The 19,831-nt window shown below is 36.9% G+C and overlaps 4 protein-coding genes, 1 long non-coding RNA gene and 4 other non-coding genes across 13 annotated transcripts; 4 read left to right on the forward strand and 5 right to left on the reverse strand.

The window, feature by feature from the left end:
* Positions 1–630: 630 nt before the first annotated feature.
* LOC137580844 (putative gustatory receptor 22a) lies at positions 631–1,844 on the forward strand. Its single transcript, XM_068294978.1, has 3 exons — positions 631–651; positions 943–1,629; positions 1,692–1,844. Exons 1-3 carry the CDS (start codon positions 631–633, stop codon positions 1,842–1,844), a joined length of 861 nt encoding a protein of 286 aa, XP_068151079.1.
* Positions 1,845–2,907: 1,063 nt separating this feature from the next.
* On the reverse strand, positions 2,908–3,030 carry LOC137581597 (U5 spliceosomal RNA). Its single transcript, XR_011033205.1, has one exon. It is a non-coding gene; the product is annotated as a U5 spliceosomal RNA (small nuclear RNA).
* A 404-nt stretch (positions 3,031–3,434) lies between these two features.
* On the forward strand, positions 3,435–3,630 carry LOC137581606 (U2 spliceosomal RNA). The gene has a single exon (XR_011033214.1). It is a non-coding gene; the product is annotated as a U2 spliceosomal RNA (small nuclear RNA).
* LOC137581205 (uncharacterized) lies at positions 3,450–4,987 on the forward strand. 5 transcript variants are annotated; one of them, XR_011033101.1, is made up of 3 exons: positions 3,450–3,653; positions 4,162–4,385; positions 4,442–4,987. It is a non-coding gene; the product is annotated as an uncharacterized lncRNA (long non-coding RNA). The 5 variants fall into 5 exon arrangements; XR_011033100.1 differs by having other exon boundaries at positions 4,172–4,385; XR_011033098.1 differs by lacking the exon at positions 3,450–3,653 and having other exon boundaries at positions 4,021–4,385.
* Positions 4,988–5,236: 249 nt separating this feature from the next.
* On the reverse strand, positions 5,237–5,349 carry LOC137581593 (U5 spliceosomal RNA). The gene has a single exon (XR_011033201.1). It is a non-coding gene; the product is annotated as a U5 spliceosomal RNA (small nuclear RNA).
* Positions 5,350–5,738: 389 nt separating this feature from the next.
* Positions 5,739–5,934, forward strand: LOC137581607 (U2 spliceosomal RNA). Its single transcript, XR_011033215.1, has one exon. It is a non-coding gene; the product is annotated as a U2 spliceosomal RNA (small nuclear RNA).
* A 4,439-nt stretch (positions 5,935–10,373) lies between these two features.
* On the reverse strand, positions 10,374–11,612 carry LOC137580845 (gustatory receptor for bitter taste 22e-like). The gene is given in 3 exon segments (XM_068294979.1): positions 10,374–10,526; positions 10,597–11,237; positions 11,240–11,612. Coding segments are annotated over 3 exon segments (1,167 nt in total).
* Positions 11,613–12,354: 742 nt separating this feature from the next.
* Positions 12,355–13,821, reverse strand: LOC137581305 (uncharacterized). The gene is made up of 3 exons (XM_068295515.1): positions 13,424–13,821; positions 13,093–13,367; positions 12,355–13,037 (listed from the first exon to the last, which is right to left on the reverse strand). Exons 1-3 carry the CDS (start codon positions 13,779–13,781, stop codon positions 12,390–12,392), a joined length of 1,281 nt encoding a protein of 426 aa, XP_068151616.1. The 5' UTR covers positions 13,782–13,821; the 3' UTR covers positions 12,355–12,389.
* A 625-nt stretch (positions 13,822–14,446) lies between these two features.
* Positions 14,447–15,696, reverse strand: LOC137580846 (gustatory receptor for bitter taste 22e-like). The gene is made up of 3 exons (XM_068294980.1): positions 15,453–15,696; positions 14,659–15,155; positions 14,447–14,599 (listed from the first exon to the last, which is right to left on the reverse strand). The coding sequence occupies exons 1-3, from the start codon at positions 15,694–15,696 to the stop codon at positions 14,447–14,449; spliced, it is 894 nt and encodes a 297-aa protein (XP_068151081.1).
* Positions 15,697–19,831: the final 4,135 nt, after the last annotated feature.

Raw genomic sequence — 19,831 nt, forward strand, 5'->3', positions numbered from 1 at the left:
TCTGTTTACCTTTAGTACCCTGAATCCTTTAATGCGAAATAAACTTAATGAAACTAAGAGGTCGACGGTAAAAAAGTGTTCTCCTTGTTGTAATATCGAGAACCTGCGGAAGCTTAAGAAATCCAACGTTCGACTAATAGGTAAATGATTATACATTACCTAAAAATGTAACTAAAATCCAAGCGTAGATTCGTTAGTGTCCTTCTAGCTGTCCCTTGATAGATACTCAGATTACATTCTATTCGTAAATACCAAAAGGTTTTGCATACATATCGGCCAGTCTAGTCTAGTTTAAAAAAGTAGAAAGGCTACTGAAATAAATAAAAATGTGTTACTAAGCAATAGGTAGAGCTTGTTATTACATTTTTATTAACACTAATCTAGATTAATCTTTTTACTATCACTTACCCTTATTAGAAAAAAAAAAGTATTTGGATCAATAATTATGGGTATGAGGATTTCAGATAAAAACCCAATTAAATTGTTTTATTAATATTGAGTAGGAAATGTTTACCACGTGTAAACATTTCGTGAACTATAAGTACCAGGGTATTGGCTTTTGTGGTAGTCCACATTTCCCATTCGTTGCAGCAACTGTGCAATATTTCTAGTCCCAATTGTGTCCTTAAAATGACTTTGCGTAGGAAATTTGTTGGACTCAGTTTGCGAACAGTTTTATTTATCTCATGGGCTCTCGGTCTCTTTCCGTTTATATTCAATGCAAAGAGAAGAAAACTACAGCGCTCCAAATGGCTTATATTTTATGGATTCAGCGTTAATATCGGACTAATTTGGTATCTTGTAGTATATAGCCCCACTCAAACTGAGGCCAGTACACTGGAAGTTTATCTAAAAAATCGTTTGTTGGAGCAAATCAATATAATAGTTGCAGCTTTTGGATTAGTCGCCATTTGTATAACATACTTTCGAACTTTTTGGAAGAGCCAAGAACTAGGCGATGTTTTAAATGAACTGATACAAATTGACAAAGTGCACTTCAATAAGCGGAGTTTAGAAGAGAGCATTTCCAAATTCGATTATTATGTGATCCAGAAAAGTCTATCAACAATTGGTGAAGTTCTCTCAACTGTAATTGTACATTTGGGTCTGCCTGGTCATAAGAATTTGGTTTTTCCATTAATTATGTCATGCATAGTGCATGTTGGTATTCTTCTAGTGATAATGCACTTTTATCTGGTTATCTTGTTTATATATCGATACATCTGGATCATCAATAGAGAGCTACTTGATCTGGCCAATAAACTGAGGGGCAATTCGCATATTGCCTTTCCACGTCTTCGCCTGCTACTCTCACTATTTTCACGTCTCTTGAAACTCAATTCCCGTGCTGGTGGAATCTATGACTACCAAATGATATTGATGATGTGCACGGTTTTGGGTTCTAATATTGTAGCCACATACTTTCTCATAGTACACACAGTCAGTCCAAAAAAGACATTTACAACGCTAAAGCTGTTCTTATTTTCACAAGCGTTATTCATAAATACTTGGGACTTTTGGCTAAGTATTGCAGTTTGTGATCTTGCAGAACGTACAGCCCAAAATACAGCTACGATTCTAAGGCTCTTTAGCGACATTGATAATATGGATATCGAACTAGATAGAAGGGTAAAAGCTGAGTCTCACTAACCTATTCAACTACTAATTATAATCACTTTACTTTTCCACAGCTCAATAATTTTAGCATGTTTTGCAGTCATCGAAAATTAAGATTCTACCACTGCGGATTATTTGACGTGAACTACAGAATGGGTTTCCAAATGATCATCACCAGTGTTTTATATTTACTTTTTTTAGTTCAGTTTGATTATATGAATCTGTAGTATAAATTATTCAAATATAATATATGTATTATTTTATCAACCATGAACGGAATTTAATAAAAAATAGATTCGTTTCGACACTTATGGCCACCAAATAAGTTGGGGGAAGCTATCAACCACCCATTTTGGGACTCACTTGCCCTGTGGCTTCATTTCTCCTACTTCTATTGGTACCCTGAAGCACTTTAGTAATGTCTTTTATACATTAATTATTTAATTAATAATATGGCTCTATGACTAAAGCTGCTTATTATGCTCCAGTGAATATACTCAATAAACGAATATAGAATAAGTATCTGGCTGACTCACATAATCTCTAGATTATTATGGTGCCATTTAAAGATAAGAAAATGAATTTTGTGTCCACTAAAAGCCAATTAAATTTTATTCAATTAAGATTAATAGAAATTCATAAGGACTTAAACAAATTAATAGTAATTGGATTGTGGCAAGACGCCAAGTGTGAGTTTCTGCATTGTGTTTGGCTTTTATCTTAAGCTGAGACAACTGCAACATCTTGGCTTTCTACTCTGATAACAGTAAGTTGCAAGCTACTTAGAGATGAAATATTAAACAGGTGCCCTCTCACCTGGAGACAAACTTCTCTCTAAGCATCACATGAAACACAAGAGAGATATGTGCATGGAGTGTAAGGAGTGTCTTGTCTAAGTGAATAGCTTGTTGACTTTTAAAGTCAGTTCAAGCTTTGTAAAGCTTGGCATCCTGTGTAGGGAAAACCAAGAACGTGACTGCAGGACTTTGGCTGAGTGTAAATAGGCTCACATTTTAAGCGCCTTGTGAATGAAAGCGAAGAGGTCGCTGCCACAAGAACAAGAAGCCTTTCTCTCCAAATGAGGCTATGCAAAAAAGGCATAAAACAAAAGCAAAGGGTGTATACTAAATAGATGTGCAATTAAGGGCAACAAAAGAACGAGCTAGTTAAGAAAGACACCACCGGTTGTTTTAAAAAGTTGGAGTGATTATAATGTGTTGTAGTCGAAAATAAAGTAGTATATGTAGCAACGAATACTAATAGTTAGAAAATTAAAAATTTATTAATTATTGGCCCGACGTTCGCCAGGCACTATGAAAAATTCAATTTAGACTCATTAGAGTGCCCCTCTCCACGGAAATCTTTAGTAAAAGGCGAAAGATTTATTCGACAACTGAAGAGAAGCCAGAGTGACTATCCATCACCACGAAAGAGCCTCTCCATGTAAAATCTGCTTTAACCAGTTGTGAATTATAACGGAAATGACATTTAAAACACAAAAAATTGCATTTAAAACGGGATCCCAACCATTTATTTCCATCACCAGGTAAGTCTGCCTAAGAGACGAGTTGTTATAGTCGATTCAACTCCAAAAATTTAATGAAATATTTTTCTACATGAGATGCAGTGCCTGTTTCATCCTCTTTTTCAGGTAAATGGTTAAGGATAATTTATGTAATTTTGTGAAAGTCCGTCGACACCCGGAAAGTATGCAGAAAAAAATGTATAAAAGAAGAATTTATTTGCTTTGTGATACAATTCCCAACCTGTTTTAGTATTATATTAAAGGAAAGGCATTACATTTGCTTGGTCTAGTTATCGCTTCTCGGCCTTATGGCTAAGATCAAAGTGTAGTATCTGTTCTTATCAGCTTAACATCTGATAGTTTCTCCATTGGAGAACAACAAATGTTAAACTGATTTTTGGAATCAGACGAAGTGCTAGGGGCTTGCTCCACCTTTGTCGCGGGTTGGCCCGGTATTGCAGTACCGCCGGGATTTCGGCCCACTTTATTAATAAATTTCAATTCAAGTTAAGTAAGCATCATATATCCTACAAGAGGCCCTCAAAATTTTACATGTGTCGGTTCGAGCCGACAGTTTGAGCGACTTTAAATGGCAACTAAAGTGTAACTAATTTTTATTCGAATTTTAATTACAATAATTGCATTTCAAATGCAAATGTCATTCCATATTTTGTAGCCGAAGATATTATTATATGCATCAGACTGCATAAACCCAACTATACATTATACCAACAACTCAGATCTTGATCACATTATTTGTAAAATAATGTAAAAATTTATAATTCTTCTGTTTTTCAGTCCGTCCGTTTCAAATTCACAATTTAAATAAATTTAAGGATAATCCGACAATGGATATAAATTCAGATATCGATCGATAGTTTGTAAATTAACAGCTTAAATTTATCTTATAAATTGCACAAAAAGTAAATAATTAATAATAAGTAAATAGGACATAAGGTATCGGCTATCTAGGGTTGGGTAAAATATCTCCAACTTTTTCCTGAACTAACTGACAGAAGTTTTGTGTAGCCCTTGGAGTAAGTTGTCAAATACGAAAGGAAAAATTTATACATTACTCTTGAAAAACTTGAAAGGAAAAGTTGGAAGCAGAATGAGCCAATTTATTAAAATCAAGTTCACCAAAAACAGTTTCACAGCCGACGATGAAAATTATCATCAAGCGAAGTCTCGACGTCTGGCGAAAAGTTTAAATAGTGAGCAAGATATTCTGGTGAGCGATGCGGTTAGTACGACCAAGGAATAATTGATCCTTTCAAGTCTATTAACGTTGTCTTACAGCATTCAGGGTCTTCAGATTCTAGTACCGCGAACTCAGCTGAAATTGATTTTGACGAAGGTTATCCAAATCTAACCAAGACATTTCCAAATGTTTCTCAGAAGGCACAACTTCACATTGCGTCTAAGAACCAAAAGAAACTATTAGAATATCAAAATGCCCATGAAAAACGTTTACAAGAGCGTTGGCTCATCGAGCAAAAGGAAAACCATGACCAGCTAACCGCCATGTTCCTAGAGGGATTTCCAACGAATTCTAGTGGTTTGAAAACGCCATTGCAACTTAATGACTCGGAAATCAATCCTGACCTTCAAGAAAATGATGGCTGATGGCGTTGGGTCAATGTATAACCCACTTTTCAAATAACAATTTAAGGATCGAACTAAAAGAGCTGAATGTATCTGGGGACTGAATCACATGTAATATTTGCATGTCTATAATTAATTGTCTACCAATTTATATTAAGAACCAACAAATGACTAATTTGTTTGATAAATTAAAAATCAAAACAGTTTGTTCTTCAGTTATTAAATATGTTGTAACTTGTTGATATTATGTTTCAGTCTCATTACAAATATTAAGGTCTCATTGGTTTTCTGGTATTTTTTATCTGTCAAAGAACTCCGAAACATAAAAAGTAAATCTAAGAGAAAGTAGGTTACGCCCATTCTGCGATATTTCCATATACCAACAATAAGATGGGCGGAATTAATCGCATTTTTAGCGCTTCTACAAGAATTCAGAGTTAGATTTGAACTGTATTTCCCTATTTAAATGTATTACTTATTGGCCCGGCTTGCGCCAGGCACTATGAAAAATTCAATTTAGACTCATTAGAGTGCCCCTCTCCACGGAAATCTTTAGTAAAAGGCGAAAGATTTATTCGACAACTGAAGAGAAGCCAGAGTGACTATCCATCAACATAAAAGGCCCTCTCCATGTAAAAACTGCTTTAGCTAGTTGTGAATTGTAGAGGAAAGTACATTTGACATACAAACTGAGATTGGTACACAAATGCATTTAAAACGGGATCTCAACCTTTTCTTTCCATCACCAGGTAGTTCTGAATAAGGGCCAAGCTGTTATAAAGGTTCACCGTCCACAGATTTAAAGGAATGTTTTTCTACCTGAGATGCAGTTCCTGTTTCATTCCTATTCCCAGGTAAAATGTAAAATATGTTACGACGGCAGAAAGTATGCAGGTCAAATTCGGAATCAAATCCTTTGCTTTGCATTACAATTCCCATTCAGTTTTAGCATTAACCTAGGGGAAAGGCATTCCATTTGCCTGTTCTAGTTATCGCTTCTCGGCCTTATGGCTAAGATCAAAGTGTAGTATCTGTTCTTATCAGCTTAACATCTGATAGTTTCTCCATTGGAGAACAACAAATGTTAAACTGATTTTTGGAATCAGACGAAGTGCTAGGGGCTTGCTCCACCTTTGTCGCGGGTTGGCCCGGTATTGCAGTACCGCCGGGATTTCGGCCCACTTTATTAATAAATTTAAATCAAAAGAAGTAACGAAGTTATATTTCAGTCGCTATTGTTCCAATCTGTTTCTGAACTACACGTGTATTGCTGCTTAAGTACATTGGAAGAAGAGTCTATTTCTATCTTGTATTCAGAAATTTTTTAAATGCTTTCTCTTCCAAACGAGCTTCAGTTTCACGCATGATCGCTTCGTTTAGACATGGAGCGTAACCTTTGGTAGACGATCCAGAACTGGCTGCCTTTTCACTTCTTAGTAACTCCATATGACGTTGAAGATGTCTTGTCTCAGCACATGTGGATGATACGCCTGAGATGGATACGCCATTATTATTATGTCCACTCGCTGTCAGATCTAATGGAGTATTTTGTGGAGGAGTGTTTCTGTTTGAACTATTTGTGGTCCAGCATTGCTTTTGATTCATTATGAATTGAATTTAGTTTTTAGTCTTCGTTTATTTTGTTTTATTCTATATTATAAGGAACATGAAATGATTCTAATTTTGTTCTCAAAGTTGTCTTGATAATGTGAACAGTAGAAAGTCTAAGATTCTAGCTCAAGTCTAGTTTCTTTTTAATGGCGTCATTTTGCCATTTGAATTAATTTTACACGCTGTAAAAAACTGCCTTAGAGCTTTAATTAGTTAAGGAACTAACTATTATTAAGAGACGTCATAAAAATATCTCAAATACTGTTTGAATCACTTCGGTATTGGAATTAACACGTTTTTTGTTTGTTTTTTTGCAAACTCTGTTCGATAGGAAGCATCTGTTCCGTAATTGGTAACATTTAAGGGAAATAATAAGCTGACAGCAACAATTAGGCCAACAATGGAGAGATACTAGGCAACAGAGCAGAAGAGTACGATTCGACAGATTGTACTTACACATTGAATGAGAGTGTGTTTGGACTCTGGCAGACTGTCCTTGCCAACCGCTGTCAATAACAGGCATCATCGAGGGTCCCATTATCTTCGATTATCGGCAACACAAAGCCAAAGGCGATGGCAACAACAACGGGAGCCAACACAAGCGCGTAAATTGATTTTTATTATCCTGTGCATAAAAATCTCTTCCTTCTCTTCCTGCCACATTTTGCCAACTGTTTGCTTATTTGGCACAAACAAAAAACAAAATAATAATAATAGGAAGAGAATCCAACTGAGAGGAGGGGAAATTTGCTTCGAGTTTCTGGCAAATTTCCTGCTCATCTTTCGACTGACAAACAAATACACATACACAACGGCACATACCCTCGTGTATTCGCAGTGTACATAAGCGTTTGATTTATTGCCTTTGCACAGGACATCCGCCCATCGAGGCGCCACGTGCCTTGCCCTTTGTTTGCAAAGAGGGAAAGACTGTGCGCAAAAAAAAGAATCCCTATGACGGCATTAGGTCAACTTGATCTGGCGAAAAAGTTACAACTCGTAAAATGTTGCCATTGCCCATAATTCTATATGTTCACAATGATTTCTGCCAGCTTTCGATTTGTTAAATTAATATGACACCATCTGGTTTGGGCTCTAAGCATTCCATTCACTTATATCTACCGAAAACATTGCTGACTAAGACGTTTATGGAAAATTACTTATACAAAAAAAGGGCATTCACGGCTCAAATTTTATATTCACCGACTTACGAATTCCCCACTTTCGACAAGGACATTAAATGGTTAGACTTTTTCTTTTACCTGTCTACAAATTTGTATTCCCTTTATCATTTTAACCAGACATTCTACAAACATCTTTACTTACATTTGACTGAAATTTAATAAAATATTATAAACTGATCAGAACTATATTGAAGAACTTCAACACATTGCTAGTAATTATTCCATTTCAAAATATAATCTAATCTAATTCGTAATATCAATTGAAGTTATTTATTTTGTTTTGAAATTTGTTTAAATTTATTCACTTCATTTCTTGTATATTGCTCAATAAATTGACTCTACACAGCGTTTAATTGTTGTTTAAACTCTCAAACTTTCTGCAAATTGGCAATTATTTAATTTTGCCAACTTTCGCTTTGAGCCGAACAAAGTTTCGTGTGATTCTAAGTGTGCCCCATCCCCAGGATTCGGCTGGCAGCCAATATCGGCTTATATAAATAAATGAGAAATTATAACGCATTGGCAAACTAATTAAGGACGTGGTCGAGGAAGCAGGGTTCCAGGGTTTTTCGGGGTCTGTCGCCGTCAATTGAACAATTGGCGGCCATTTATCGTAATTAGAAAAAGGGCTGCGGGTAATTTTTTTTCGTGTCCCTACTTTTTATTTGTCTGCCTGTAAGTTCAAAGAAAATGAGGGTGTCTGGAAGAAGCGGCTGGTGTTGATTAAAGGTAAAAGTCAATCAAAATTTAGCTGAAGCAGACAAAGAGCCATAGCAAAGGAAATATATATAAATTTAGATTAAAATACGCTGATAAAAGTTTGGCAAAGCAATTTGCCATCGGCCAGGGGCAAGAAAGGGGTTGGGACTGCCACAAAAACACCACAGCTAATTACAATAAATGCCAAAAGGGTCTCAATTTGCCGCGAGGTAAAATTTAATTAATTTGATGTTCAAATTTACCAAAGGTGTTTTGTTCAAAATTAATAATCAGCCAAATTTACGAGCTGGTCATAAATTTTGCCGTTTCAACTAATTCAAGCCTATTTGGATATTTTTTCTGCTCGCCCAAATTCGATTTGCTGAGCCATTCGCGATGGATAAAGGCTATAAATCAAATATATTGGCTTAGGTTTGGCTGTCATCTGAAAGTGAAGAGTGGCGAGAAATTGGGGGAGAAAAACTTCTAACAGGCCAAAAGAGATGGGATGAAATTCTTGTGCACAGGATAATAAAAATCAATTTACGCACTTGTGTCTGTGAGCGACGTGTCCGTGTAGCCTGTGGTCCCTATTGTTGTTGCTGTTGCTTATCCTTTGTCTCCTCGATAATCGAACATAATAGGGACTTGCCTTTGGCATCAAGTTTTCAAGTGGAGCTGCTATTGACAGTGCTTAGCTTTGGGCTACGACTATTCAGGATGCAGGATATTTGTTTATGTGTGTGTTTTTTATTGCCTTACAGAAAGTTCTTTACAGCAACTTTAATACCCTACACTTAAAAAGGTATGGCGAATTTTACCAAATTGTTAATAGGATAACTTACATGGATTCTATTTAAAGTTTTTAACACTTGTATTTAATCGGTTTTCAATAAATCAAAACGAAAACCTTTCTAGCCTTTGGACTGAAAAGTAGTCGAAAATATTATCCAATTAAATTTACGTTTTATTAGATCCTCTGATATGATAAGGCCAGAAAGGATATTGAAATTCATCAGTCCTAATTCGAAGATTGTTTTTATGAGTAAAACTGTTAAAATTTCTTTGAGGGTGGGCAAAATTCGTTATTTCCATAAAACAATTGGTATATATTTTTTCAAATTATTTTATTTTAATTGTGAACTGTTTGGAATTTTACTTTATTTATTCTAAGTGTCTTTGGGCAAAATGTCTGTTTGTGTCAGGTTGATAAATAACGCAAAATAATGTTAAAAAGTCTGAAATGCAATAAAATATCCGTTTATGTGTTTATTTGAATGGAAAGCCGCAGCAGAAGCTCAAACAAAACAGTAAATCAAACAAACATTGCCACAAAATCCACAAAAGCAAAATGTGGGAAAAACTAAACCAAACAAACCGAGAGAAAGAGAAAACAAAAATGAAAATGGCAGTCATGGAAATTAGCACATAGAAAGCCAGAAATGAACAAAAGAAGAATGCACAAAATGCAGCAGCAAAACTATAGAAATTGCTCATGTTGGCACTGGCTTTGTCCTTTCGCTTTTCTATTCTATTCTATATACTACTTTGTTGTTCGTTGGCTGGTTGGGAAAGTTCTTTCTTTCTGAGAAATAACCCAAAAGCTCATTCATTTGTTGGCCTTAATTGCGCTTCTTGTTTTTACTCTCCTACTCTTTTGACTTGTTTCACTCATTTGACTTTTTGTTGAGGGCGGAACAAAAAGAGTATGCAGCTCCTTTTCAACTCACAACTCGTGTGTGGGTGTGGGGGTGTGGGGGTGGTTGAGAATTTTTGTTGGCTCATTTGCACTCATGTTTTTTGGTCCCGAGGCCATGTTCTTATTTCCCCATTCACATATCACATGCTTGAACTGGCGTCAAGAGTCAACAAGCTCTTTTCAGCAAACTCCTTACGCATTCTTCTTGCCATCTGGATATTTCTCTTGGCTTTTCACCTACCATTGCATGTAAAGTTACCTGCTGAATATTGCAAAATCCTATGTCAACAAAGAGTAGCAGGTAGCACAAGCTCTCACCTGTCACTTTCTACTAATCCCTATCCGCAAGCAGTTGCATACGAAACGTGTTGCAGTTGCCCCATAGGAGAATCAAAATGGGTCTTGGTTTGTGCAAATATTTCATTCTTTTTCTTTACAGATTTCTGAAATCAAATTGAACTAACCAAAGTAAATACAGAAAGCTAGCGATGATCATGCGGAAACCCATCTGAGAGTTAACATAGAATAATCCACAATGATGAAACCGCAAGGGGCGATGTGTGCATAGCAGAGCATGGTCATTAATCTGGTAAAGTATATACAAAGTATTAGTAGGTATTATTTAAAAATCAAATAATTTAGTTACTAGATCTTACTTTTTGCTCCAACTCCTTGTCCATGTCTTCAATATCATTAAACAGCCTAAGAATCACAGAAGTTGATTTACCAGTTCGCTCAGCCAGTTCGCATACTGCTATTCCCACCCAAAAGTCTACAAAGTTCACTAGCAAGGTCTGGGGGAATACGAGCCAAATAGTCAGAGTTAAAGTTTTGTTTAAGCTGATGGCGAAAATGATGAACAAGAATATGCCAATGATATTGGCAGTCAAAAAGAGGAGCATAATGCATGTAATTTGATAATCATAGATGCCAGTTATGCGCTTATTAAGCTCCAACAGACGTGTGTAGACTGAAAGAAGTTGAGTAAGCCGGGAGTCATTCACTTGTCTGTCAGATCTTAGACGATTTGCCAGCATAAGCAATTCTTTATTAATGATCCACACATAGCGGTAAATCGTGACCACTGCCAGATGATAATGCATGGCCAGCAAGAGTATAGAAAACTGCATAATGCAAAGACTGATGATGCCAAAAATAAAGCTTTGACTATAATTGGGAGACATTCCAATCTCAAGTACCAGCAGGGATATAAATTCCAGTAGAATCGATAAGCCCTTGTAAATAATATAATAGTCATAGTTCTTGCACTCATTCATTAGGTAATGCCGGAACTGAGTTGTTGTATGTCCATGAGTTCGTTGAGTATTTTTGAGAGGTCTTCACTTAGCCAATAGTTGCGTATATGAGCAAACATAACGATTGTCAAGGAGAATATGTCATGTAGATTATTGATTTGTTCAGCTAAAGGATTCCGCTTAAAGATCTCCATGCGGGAAGGTGTCTCCGCCTCTGTGTCATTCATTAATACGAGCCAGATGAGACCTGCATGCAAAATGAGCCCGTACACAATTAGCCATCTGGAAGGTTTCAATTTCCTGGCCCAGGCATCGTATGTAAAAGGGAATAGACCCAACGCCCATGATCCATACAAAGTTGATTTTTGTATGAAGTGAACTAATTTCGGCCGGAAACCCCGACGGGAGCGAAACATCCTGCAGTTGCCACGACTCACGTTCAACTGGAAAGGCAATTTCCCCTTTTTTTTTCTTTTTTGGCCAACGAATGTTGGAAATATGATAAGAGTAGGCCAAACAGAGGAAATGCCTGATGAAGGGATTGGGCACACTGAGCAAAAGTAGATGTGAACTTATCCTAGGAGGCACAAACCAGCCCCAACACTCGATGTTGGCCGAAATATTATACTGTTCAGTGTAAGTTTTCCCTTCTTTTACTTTCACATTATGATGTACATTTGCTGCGATAAAATCATTTAATTAATTGGATGGCCATGAACTTAAAGTTGTACAGACAAAATTACTCAGATGGGCTCATTTCAGACAGACAGGCCGTAAAAAAAGGCAAAACGGCCATGGTATCAGTCCTGCCGTTTTATTTAAGTTTACTAGGAACTTGATATTCATTAGATTTCTTTTTGTGTCTTTGTCGAAGCACTAAACATATTGCCTTTTTAGATAATTCCCAAGATGAATCCATTCATTTATTCCGATTTATAGCAACTTTAACTCTACAACGAGGACTATCACGAAAAGTAAAGCAAAAATAAATTAAAATTTGTTATTTTAATAGTTTCACTCAATTTGTTTCCCTTAAAAGGATCTGGGAAACTATCAACTAAAGTATATTAAAAATAAAGATAAGATATTTTAGTTAAGACCTACAAGTTGTTGCCAATTGAAAATCAAAGTAAAGTAATCAAGATAACGCTATCTCAATCATTATATTTAATTGTATTTTATAATATTTTGGATTATTTATAATATGTAAGTTCTAGTAAATCATCAACGCATTCATACATATAAGTCGAATAGGCTTCATGATCATTCATTAAACTCAACACATCTTTTCTTCGATCAATATTACAAAATCGATGAAAATCAGCAGGTCGTTCTTCTTTGAGCTTCTTTAGATAGTTATCTGGCAAATGGAGAATAGTGGCAGCTATGCAATTGTAGGTGGCGCCAAAGAGAGCAAAATCCTTCAGTGATTGTTCGAATTCTTTCCGACTGAGCTGCTCCCTCTCGGCATTGATTCCCAAATCTTTTAGTTCGTCAGACAAACTATTATAGTAGTGTGTAATCATTAGGCCCATCATTTGCTTGCGGTTCGAGGGCTTTGCATTTAGATAGGTGGCCATAAGGAAATCCAAGGCAGGTGGACCATATCGACAGAGTTGGAAATCTACCAAGACACAACTTTCCTCAAATGGTCGTGTCTTATGATAGAATACATTAGCACTCCAAGCATCGCGGTGAAGAAAAACATTTCGATGCAGAGGTGAGGAGTTGACCATATAGTAGACATTATCAAGAACACGAGGCAGTTCATTGACCACATATTCTTGGGCCTGAACATCGTTGCGAATTTTGGGATGTGTAGCAGTCACTGCGAGAACGGCCTAAAGAACGCAGTTCATATTACATAGAGTACAGTGGACAATTCAGGCAACTCACCTCGAGACCTGTGGTACACCATTCCACATCTGGATCAATGGATTTTTCCTTGAGCCACTCCCTCAATTCCACGCCAATGCTGACATTATTCTTTCTTTCATATGCCACACTACTGGCATGAAGAATGGCCAAAGCTTTCAGTAAAGGCATTAGTTGCTCTTCGTTGAGGAAACGGGTTGTCAATGAGAGAGGTGCGTAACCCAGATCTTCAATATTTTGCATCACAAACAGATCATCGCGTGTGAAATAACATTTGCCACACCAGACATGCTTAGCTAAGGAAATGAACTTAAAGTCAGTTTCATATTAATTAGAATTATCCTGAACTTACAAAATGATTTGAGCTTATTGATAAGCTGCTCATACAGATGAACCTCTTTCTGCAGAATGCCCATCTTTTCCATGTAGTAACTCATATCTGCATTTTTGAATATCACCGATTTGACAAACAGACGGGTTGACTTTTCTTCCGTATCATTCTCCACCTGATATGTTAAATATAAGTGAAAATATTCACCCAGAAAGCCAATATGCTCGGTGGCTGGAACAATTTTGAACTGGGAAAGTTTACCCGTCTGCTGGGTATCGGCTAGCAAATTATTTAAAATCTTCTCGCATTCCAAATGTGTAAACAATTCTAAGCGATTTGGTCGCGTGAGTACTGGACTATATTCATTATTATCACTCATTGCTGTCTACTTTTAAATTCTTCCTCCTCGATAAGAACCTGCCTTTGCGAGACTCTGTAACAATCTGGTTGCACTTCTGACTAGTGTTAAAGAACCAAGTACTGGGTACCTTAATACCTACCGAGAGGTGTATTAGTTTTTGAGCGCATACACAATATGAAAAATCTTGTCAGGGATAAAATTATTGAATAGAAAGGATTACATTATTATTGTAACTGATTTCTCATTAGTCATATGCTAGATAAATATTTATGCACGGATCTTAATTTTTCTTTCAAAAGGGTATGTTTTTGTTCATCAGTTGTCTATGAATTTTCGTTGTTTATGTTTGTTTTATTTACAATCTGTTTCTTATCTCATTGTTTTATACGCTCTCAGTTATCAGTTGTTTCTACCCAGAGCTCAACAAGAGTTAAGTATCAATTTCTTAGAAACTACCAAGAGAATTTTAATACTTCCACCAATTTGTTTTTGTCATATTTTACTTATATTTGAAATAGACATAGAATTAGAATCTTGATTTGTAATCTGTAACCAACGAATCGATGGCGTCATAATGTCTTTCTTTTAAAAGATTCCGAATCCTTAACAATTAACATCATAAAAGCATTAAAAATTTATTTTCAATCATATCTAGCGATTGACTCAATAATTTTCTTAAAAGGCTAAAGGTTTTTGAAATCGAATTGAACTAACCAAAGTAAGTACAGGATACTAGTCACAATCATATGAAAGCCAGACTCTTTATTCACATAAAACATTCCACAGTGGCGAAATCGTAAGCGACTATGAGTGCAATATACTGCAAAGTCATTGATCTAGGAAAAAAAGAGATTATATCCATTTTCATTTGAAGTCCAAATCAAATTTGTCTTACACTTCTTTCCAAATCTGTGTCTATATTATCGCAGTCGCTAAAGAGCTTTAAGATCACAGAAGTTTGTTTACCGGTCCGTTCAGCCAGCTCGCAGATGACGATACTTAGCCAAAAATCCCAGAAATTTACTACCCAAGCGTGACCCACCACAATATACATTGGCAATGACATGGTGTTTCGTAAAGTTATGCAATAGACGATCATAAAGAATATGGAGATAATATTCGCGGTTAAGAAAGTCACCATGACCATTGTCATTTGCAAGTCATAGATGCCTGCCAGGCGCGTATTTATATCTAAGAGCCGATTATACAGAAACAGAAGTAGATCTATCTCTACCGAATGCACCGTCTGTCCTGATCTCAGTCTATTGACTAGTTTCAATAGTTTACCATTGATAAGCCAGACTAAACGATAAACGGTGGCCACTGCTATATGATATTGCATGGAGAGAAGGAGTATGGTAGTTCCAGTCAGACAAAGACTTATTACAGCCACTAAAAAAGTTGGACTATAGATGCTTGTCATGCTGAGGAGAAGCAACCACATCGAGGAGAATTGCATCAAAACGGAAAAGCCCTTGTTTAAAACCAAAGAATCAAAGTTTCTGCAAGTCACCAGGTTAGAATTTTTAAAGTATTTAGATTGAAGTTTAACAAGTTCATTTAAGATTAATCCTAGCTCCTTGCTCATCGAAAAGTTCCGAAAATGAGCACAAGCCAAAGTCACAAAGCAAATTGAATCATGCAGAGAATTGATATTTTTTGACACAGGATTTCGGCGAAATATCTCACTACGAGCTGGTGATATCGTGTTTGAATCACTGGTTGCAACTAGCCAAATGAGACCTGAATTCAAAAGAAGTCCATATCCAATTAGCCATTTGGAACGAATCCATTTCCTTGATGCATCGTTGTATGTGAAGGGAAAAAGACCCATGGCCCAGGACGCCCACAGGGTTATCCTCTCTATGAAATGAACAAATTTTTGCCGAAAACTCTGTCTGTAATGAAACATCCTTTGGTCCGTGCGATACATGTTAAACTGAAAAGGTAATTTCCTTTTCTTCGCCTACGAGTGTTGTCCAAAAGATAAGAAGCACTCAAATTGTGTTTGTTGAAAGGGGTCGAAATACACTATTATACACAACAAATTGCTGACAAGGTTCATCATTTTGCCTAACTTTTTATTTCCGGCTAGTGTAGTCCAGCTCTGTGATAAAAATCATTTAATTAACTGAATGGCTCTGAATTTCACGCAGTGTTGAAAGCTACACATTTTCGAAACAGGGATACTTTTATGAATAATTAAATGAGATAGAAAACATACACAAATACATACGAAGGTGAGTATTTTTTCCTTTTTTTTATGTGAAGAGGACTTCTCTCATTTGCTTTGCCAAGTGTAAACAATATCAGACATGAAATATAAAGTGTGATAATTTCCTGAGTATTTTCCACTCCACAACTCAAGAGTTCTTCAGGCATTTTCATTCGATTTACGTTCTGTGCAATGAGGTATACATGGAGATGATGACGAAGAAGAGATAAGAAATGGCAGATGGGAGAGATGAGAGAAAATCGACCCAAATTGATAGCTTGCATTTCATATCGGATTGATGAGTCTTTCAAGTTATGTTCAAATTAAATCGCATTCAATTAGTTTCGATTTTCGCATCCCAGACGATAATTTTAATGCCCCAATGAGCAGTAAAGATGACTTGAAGCAATATTTGCCCAATCAGGCAAAAGTGGAATTCAGCAATTTGGCAAACATTTGTGCTTAATTAAGTTTGACTCAAGTTGACTATAAGAAATGGATTCACACAAATCGAGTAAACGAATATTTTCTCCATTCGATTTTCTGTCACCATAAACTTTTTAAATGCTTTCAACTTGTTTCCCCAATTTGTTGTTCCCTTGGCCACAAATTCGCCTGCAGTTTCTGACGTTGTTTGGCAAGTTTACACTTCTTTGCAGTTATGTTTGCTGGCAAACTTTTAGGAGCTGTCACCTGTTGGCACCCTTTCCCTACCTGCTGCCATCACTTGCCACAGCGTTTTCGTTTTTCATTAAGGGAGTTTTCCCTTAGTTTCCCTTAGTGCTCCATCGTTGAGCCTTAGCCTGTTAAACGAGATATCGAAGAAGTATTTGATACCAGTTTATTATATCTAGAGAATTTCAATTAACTGGACGTTTTTCTCTACCTTTGGTGTATCCGGGGGGAAACTCATTTTCATTATTAAACCGCATTCCCATAACAATTGAGTGGAACGGAGTTGAATCCTCGGGGAGTGCTTTGTGAGTCCCCGCAGAGGCATTTGCCACACTCGTTGCATGCAATTGGTGTTTTAATTTTTAATTGCCTCAACCACAACAAACAATAGCATGAAGTTGCACAGTGCAAACACCTGCCAGGCTATCCAAAGTCCTTTTCCTGCTGGTTATGCAATGGCTAAATAGGAATTCAAAATTCATTTGAAGTTAATTTGAAGAGCCAGGAGAAGGATTTCTAATTTGGAATATTTTCGACTCTTCTCCATGGTATCAAATATATTTTTGTTCCTATTTTTCAGACGCAGACTAAACACACCATTGAAGCCTTTTTTGAGGTTTTCTTTCACATTGCTAGCTGTGTGCGTGATTTCATTTGAAAGCAGGCGCGAAAAAATGACACCTCAAAGAAAAGCAAATAAGGATAAAGTTCTTTTTAACATTGCGTATACGCCCTGTACGCCGACCTCCATTAAGTCGCCTTGCAATTAGGCAACGCCCCCTATTTTTATCCAACTTTGTGTGAACTCACATAATTAGGAGCAGACATCAGCCAACAATCCGAAACGGATGCAAAGGATTGCCTAGCCACGCTGAAGCGGCGCTGTCACAGCTCTTCATGAAGCAAGAGGCAGAGAAAGAACCGAAAATAACTTAATTAAACAAATTGTATCAAGAGATGGCCCAAGTGGAAGAATCCTTAATACTCTGGGGTTTTCCTTTTTCACTTTTTAATGATTCGGCGTATTATAATGCTTTATTGCTCATATGCCGCGTGGCACCGACTGCTAAACGGGAAAGATGGCAATAATAAAAGCATCTTTAATGTTCCATTAAACTTGTCCCTTCGAAGTTGCGACTCGGGAACTTTAAGGCATGAAAAGGGAGACAAAAGTGAGTCGTTGTTTCCTTTGCAGCATTGAAAATGTTTTCTTTTATTGTTGTCATGTCGTGTTTGTCGTCCTTGCTGCTGCTCAAATGGGCCAAAGTTTAATGTTTCACTTGGAAAAAGGATTCGCGAAACCTGCGGGGAAAACTTAACTCTCAAGTCGTTAAAATCAAATGGAAATGGCCTCGAGACGCGGCAGGAAACTCTGAAGGTTCCCAGCTAAAGACTTCACCTAAAACTGCAGTTACTTTTTCTGAGTTTTCCCTTTTCTCTTGTTTCGAATTATGAAAATTTCAATGAGCTGAAGGAGGAGAAAGACAACCCTGAAAACCTCATTTCAAATGCAATCGGTGCATGATTTTTGCATTTCAAACAAAAACAACCGACCACGCCCCATTTGATCACGCCCACTCTAGCAAATGAAGTGCAAAAACGTTGTTCGGGAAAATATTTGCACAACAAAGTAGCGAGAAAAAAAGGGAGAAAATATTTTTTCAGTTGCGAATGTTCCATTTGCACTTGTCCTGAGTGGTAGGGGGGAGGGGGGTGGCAACGCTCACTGAAAGTGTTGCAAACTGTGCAAAAAAAGTTATGGTAAATATTTATGAAATCTTTTTACAGCTTTTGCAAATAAAATCAAATTTCTGTTTGCTCCAACAACGAACAAGAATTCGCGTGATTCATCATTAGATTGAAGATTTTCTGAATTTTTCCTGGCTAGAGTCAGCTGACTTGTCGAAGGATTGGAATGTTGTAGTTGTTGTTGTTGTTTCGCCTGTTGTGTGTTTTCCACATCAACTCAAAGTGCAATCCTGTCTGCAGACAATGAAATTTACTGGCATATTTATGTCCTTCGATAAACTGTTTTGGCTTGTGTGAAAATCTGCTGGGAAAAACTTTTGCCCAGCATGGAAAATTGTACGAAATTGACTTACAAAGGATGAAAGATTTTGCTCGTTCGGAGATGAGGAGGGAAATTAGCTTTGGTGCAGTGAAATAAATTGCAAATTTCGAAAAGGAAATTGAAAATTTATTGGCAAAAGAAAAGTCGTTAATGGGACTTTTCTTCCTGTTGTGCCGTAGGATCTTCAAGAGATGAGTGAACGACGCGATGGCGGGAATTGATGATCCTGTTGTCAGGAGACAAACGGGTCTCATTTTGCATTACAATCAGAAACTCCCTCCGCCCACTGGAGACATTAAAAATTAGTTTTCTCTGTTTACTTGGAGCTACAACTTCGCAACATTTTCTCTTTTGGCCCGCTTTCCATTTTCGCTTCTCTCCGCGCGCTCATTTTTAATGCTGGAAAGTATGCAACACATGCAACTGAAAGTTGCCGCACAAACTTTTTCTTCTCTCTTGTTTGGAGGATGAAAGAAAGACCAGGGCCATAATAAGTTACACACAGCTCTTTCCCTCCACCCTCTCCCTTTTTTCCGAGTGCATTTTTCACCTTTTATCATTATTTGCTCACCCATTTTCCACTTTTGCTCCTGCTCGCTGGTTAAAGTTTCGTTGGAAAATGATTTCTCGGGTCTATTCAAATATGCCCAACCTCATTGGAGTGACTCAATTTGGGTTTATGTTTCCACGGGTATGCGTATCCATTAGATACTCTTTCTCTAGGCCAGAGGGATGCGCCACATGCGACTAAAGTGCGTCTAAAATATTTTGCAGATAATAAAAATTGGCAAACGGGAGAGAAATTTATGCGCTGTGAAAACTCGTAAATTTTCAATGTACGCCGTGATAAAAATCAGCAATGAAAACGCAGCGACAAAATAGAAATATAAACTTCTCTCCCCAAACTCTCTGGAAAAAGTTTTACAAGGATGCCTCGCTGATCTTTTACGGTTTCCCACTGGATCCAATGGGAGGAATATTTATGGTCCAAACAGGCGGCGGTGTCTATGGCAATAAATAAATAGCTCCTAAATATTTATGAGAAACTCGTTCAGACAATTTGTTAATTGCTTAATTTTCCGGCATGACTTTTTATATGAGTTTTTC

The sequence above is a fragment of the Drosophila tropicalis genome, unplaced genomic scaffold, assembly GCF_018151085.1.
Source record: "Drosophila tropicalis isolate 14030-0801.00 unplaced genomic scaffold, ASM1815108v1 contig_845, whole genome shotgun sequence".
NCBI classification, from domain to species: Eukaryota; Metazoa; Arthropoda; class Insecta; order Diptera; family Drosophilidae; genus Drosophila; species Drosophila tropicalis.

Coding starts and splice junctions, on each gene's coding strand:
- LOC137580844 (XM_068294978.1), top strand. CDS start 631: ATGACTTTGCGTAGGAAATTT. Junction 652..942: donor TGACTTTGCGTAGGAAATTT/GTTGGACTCAGT, acceptor ACTTTTTGGAAG/AGCCAAGAACTAGGCGATGT. Junction 1,630..1,691: donor ATATCGAACTAGATAGAAGG/GTAAAAGCTGAG, acceptor ACTTTTCCACAG/CTCAATAATTTTAGCATGTT.
- LOC137581305 (XM_068295515.1), bottom strand. CDS start 13,781: ATGAGTGATAATAATGAATATAGTCCAGTACTCACGCGACCAAATCGC. Junction 13,368..13,423: donor CAATAAGCTCAAATCATTTT/GTAAGTTCAGGA, acceptor TCATTTCCTTAG/CTAAGCATGTCTGGTGTGGC. Junction 13,038..13,092: donor GGTGTACCACAGGTCTCGAG/GTGAGTTGCCTG, acceptor TGCGTTCTTTAG/GCCGTTCTCGCAGTGACTGC.
- LOC137580846 (XM_068294980.1), bottom strand. CDS start 15,696: ATGTATCGCACGGACCAAAGGATGTTTCATTACAGACAGAGTTTTCGG. Junction 15,156..15,452: donor CACGATATCACCAGCTCGTA/GTGAGATATTTC, acceptor CAACTTTTTTAG/TGGCTGTAATAAGTCTTTGT. Junction 14,600..14,658: donor ACACAGATTTGGAAAGAAGT/GTAAGACAAATT, acceptor TTTTTTTCCTAG/ATCAATGACTTTGCAGTATA.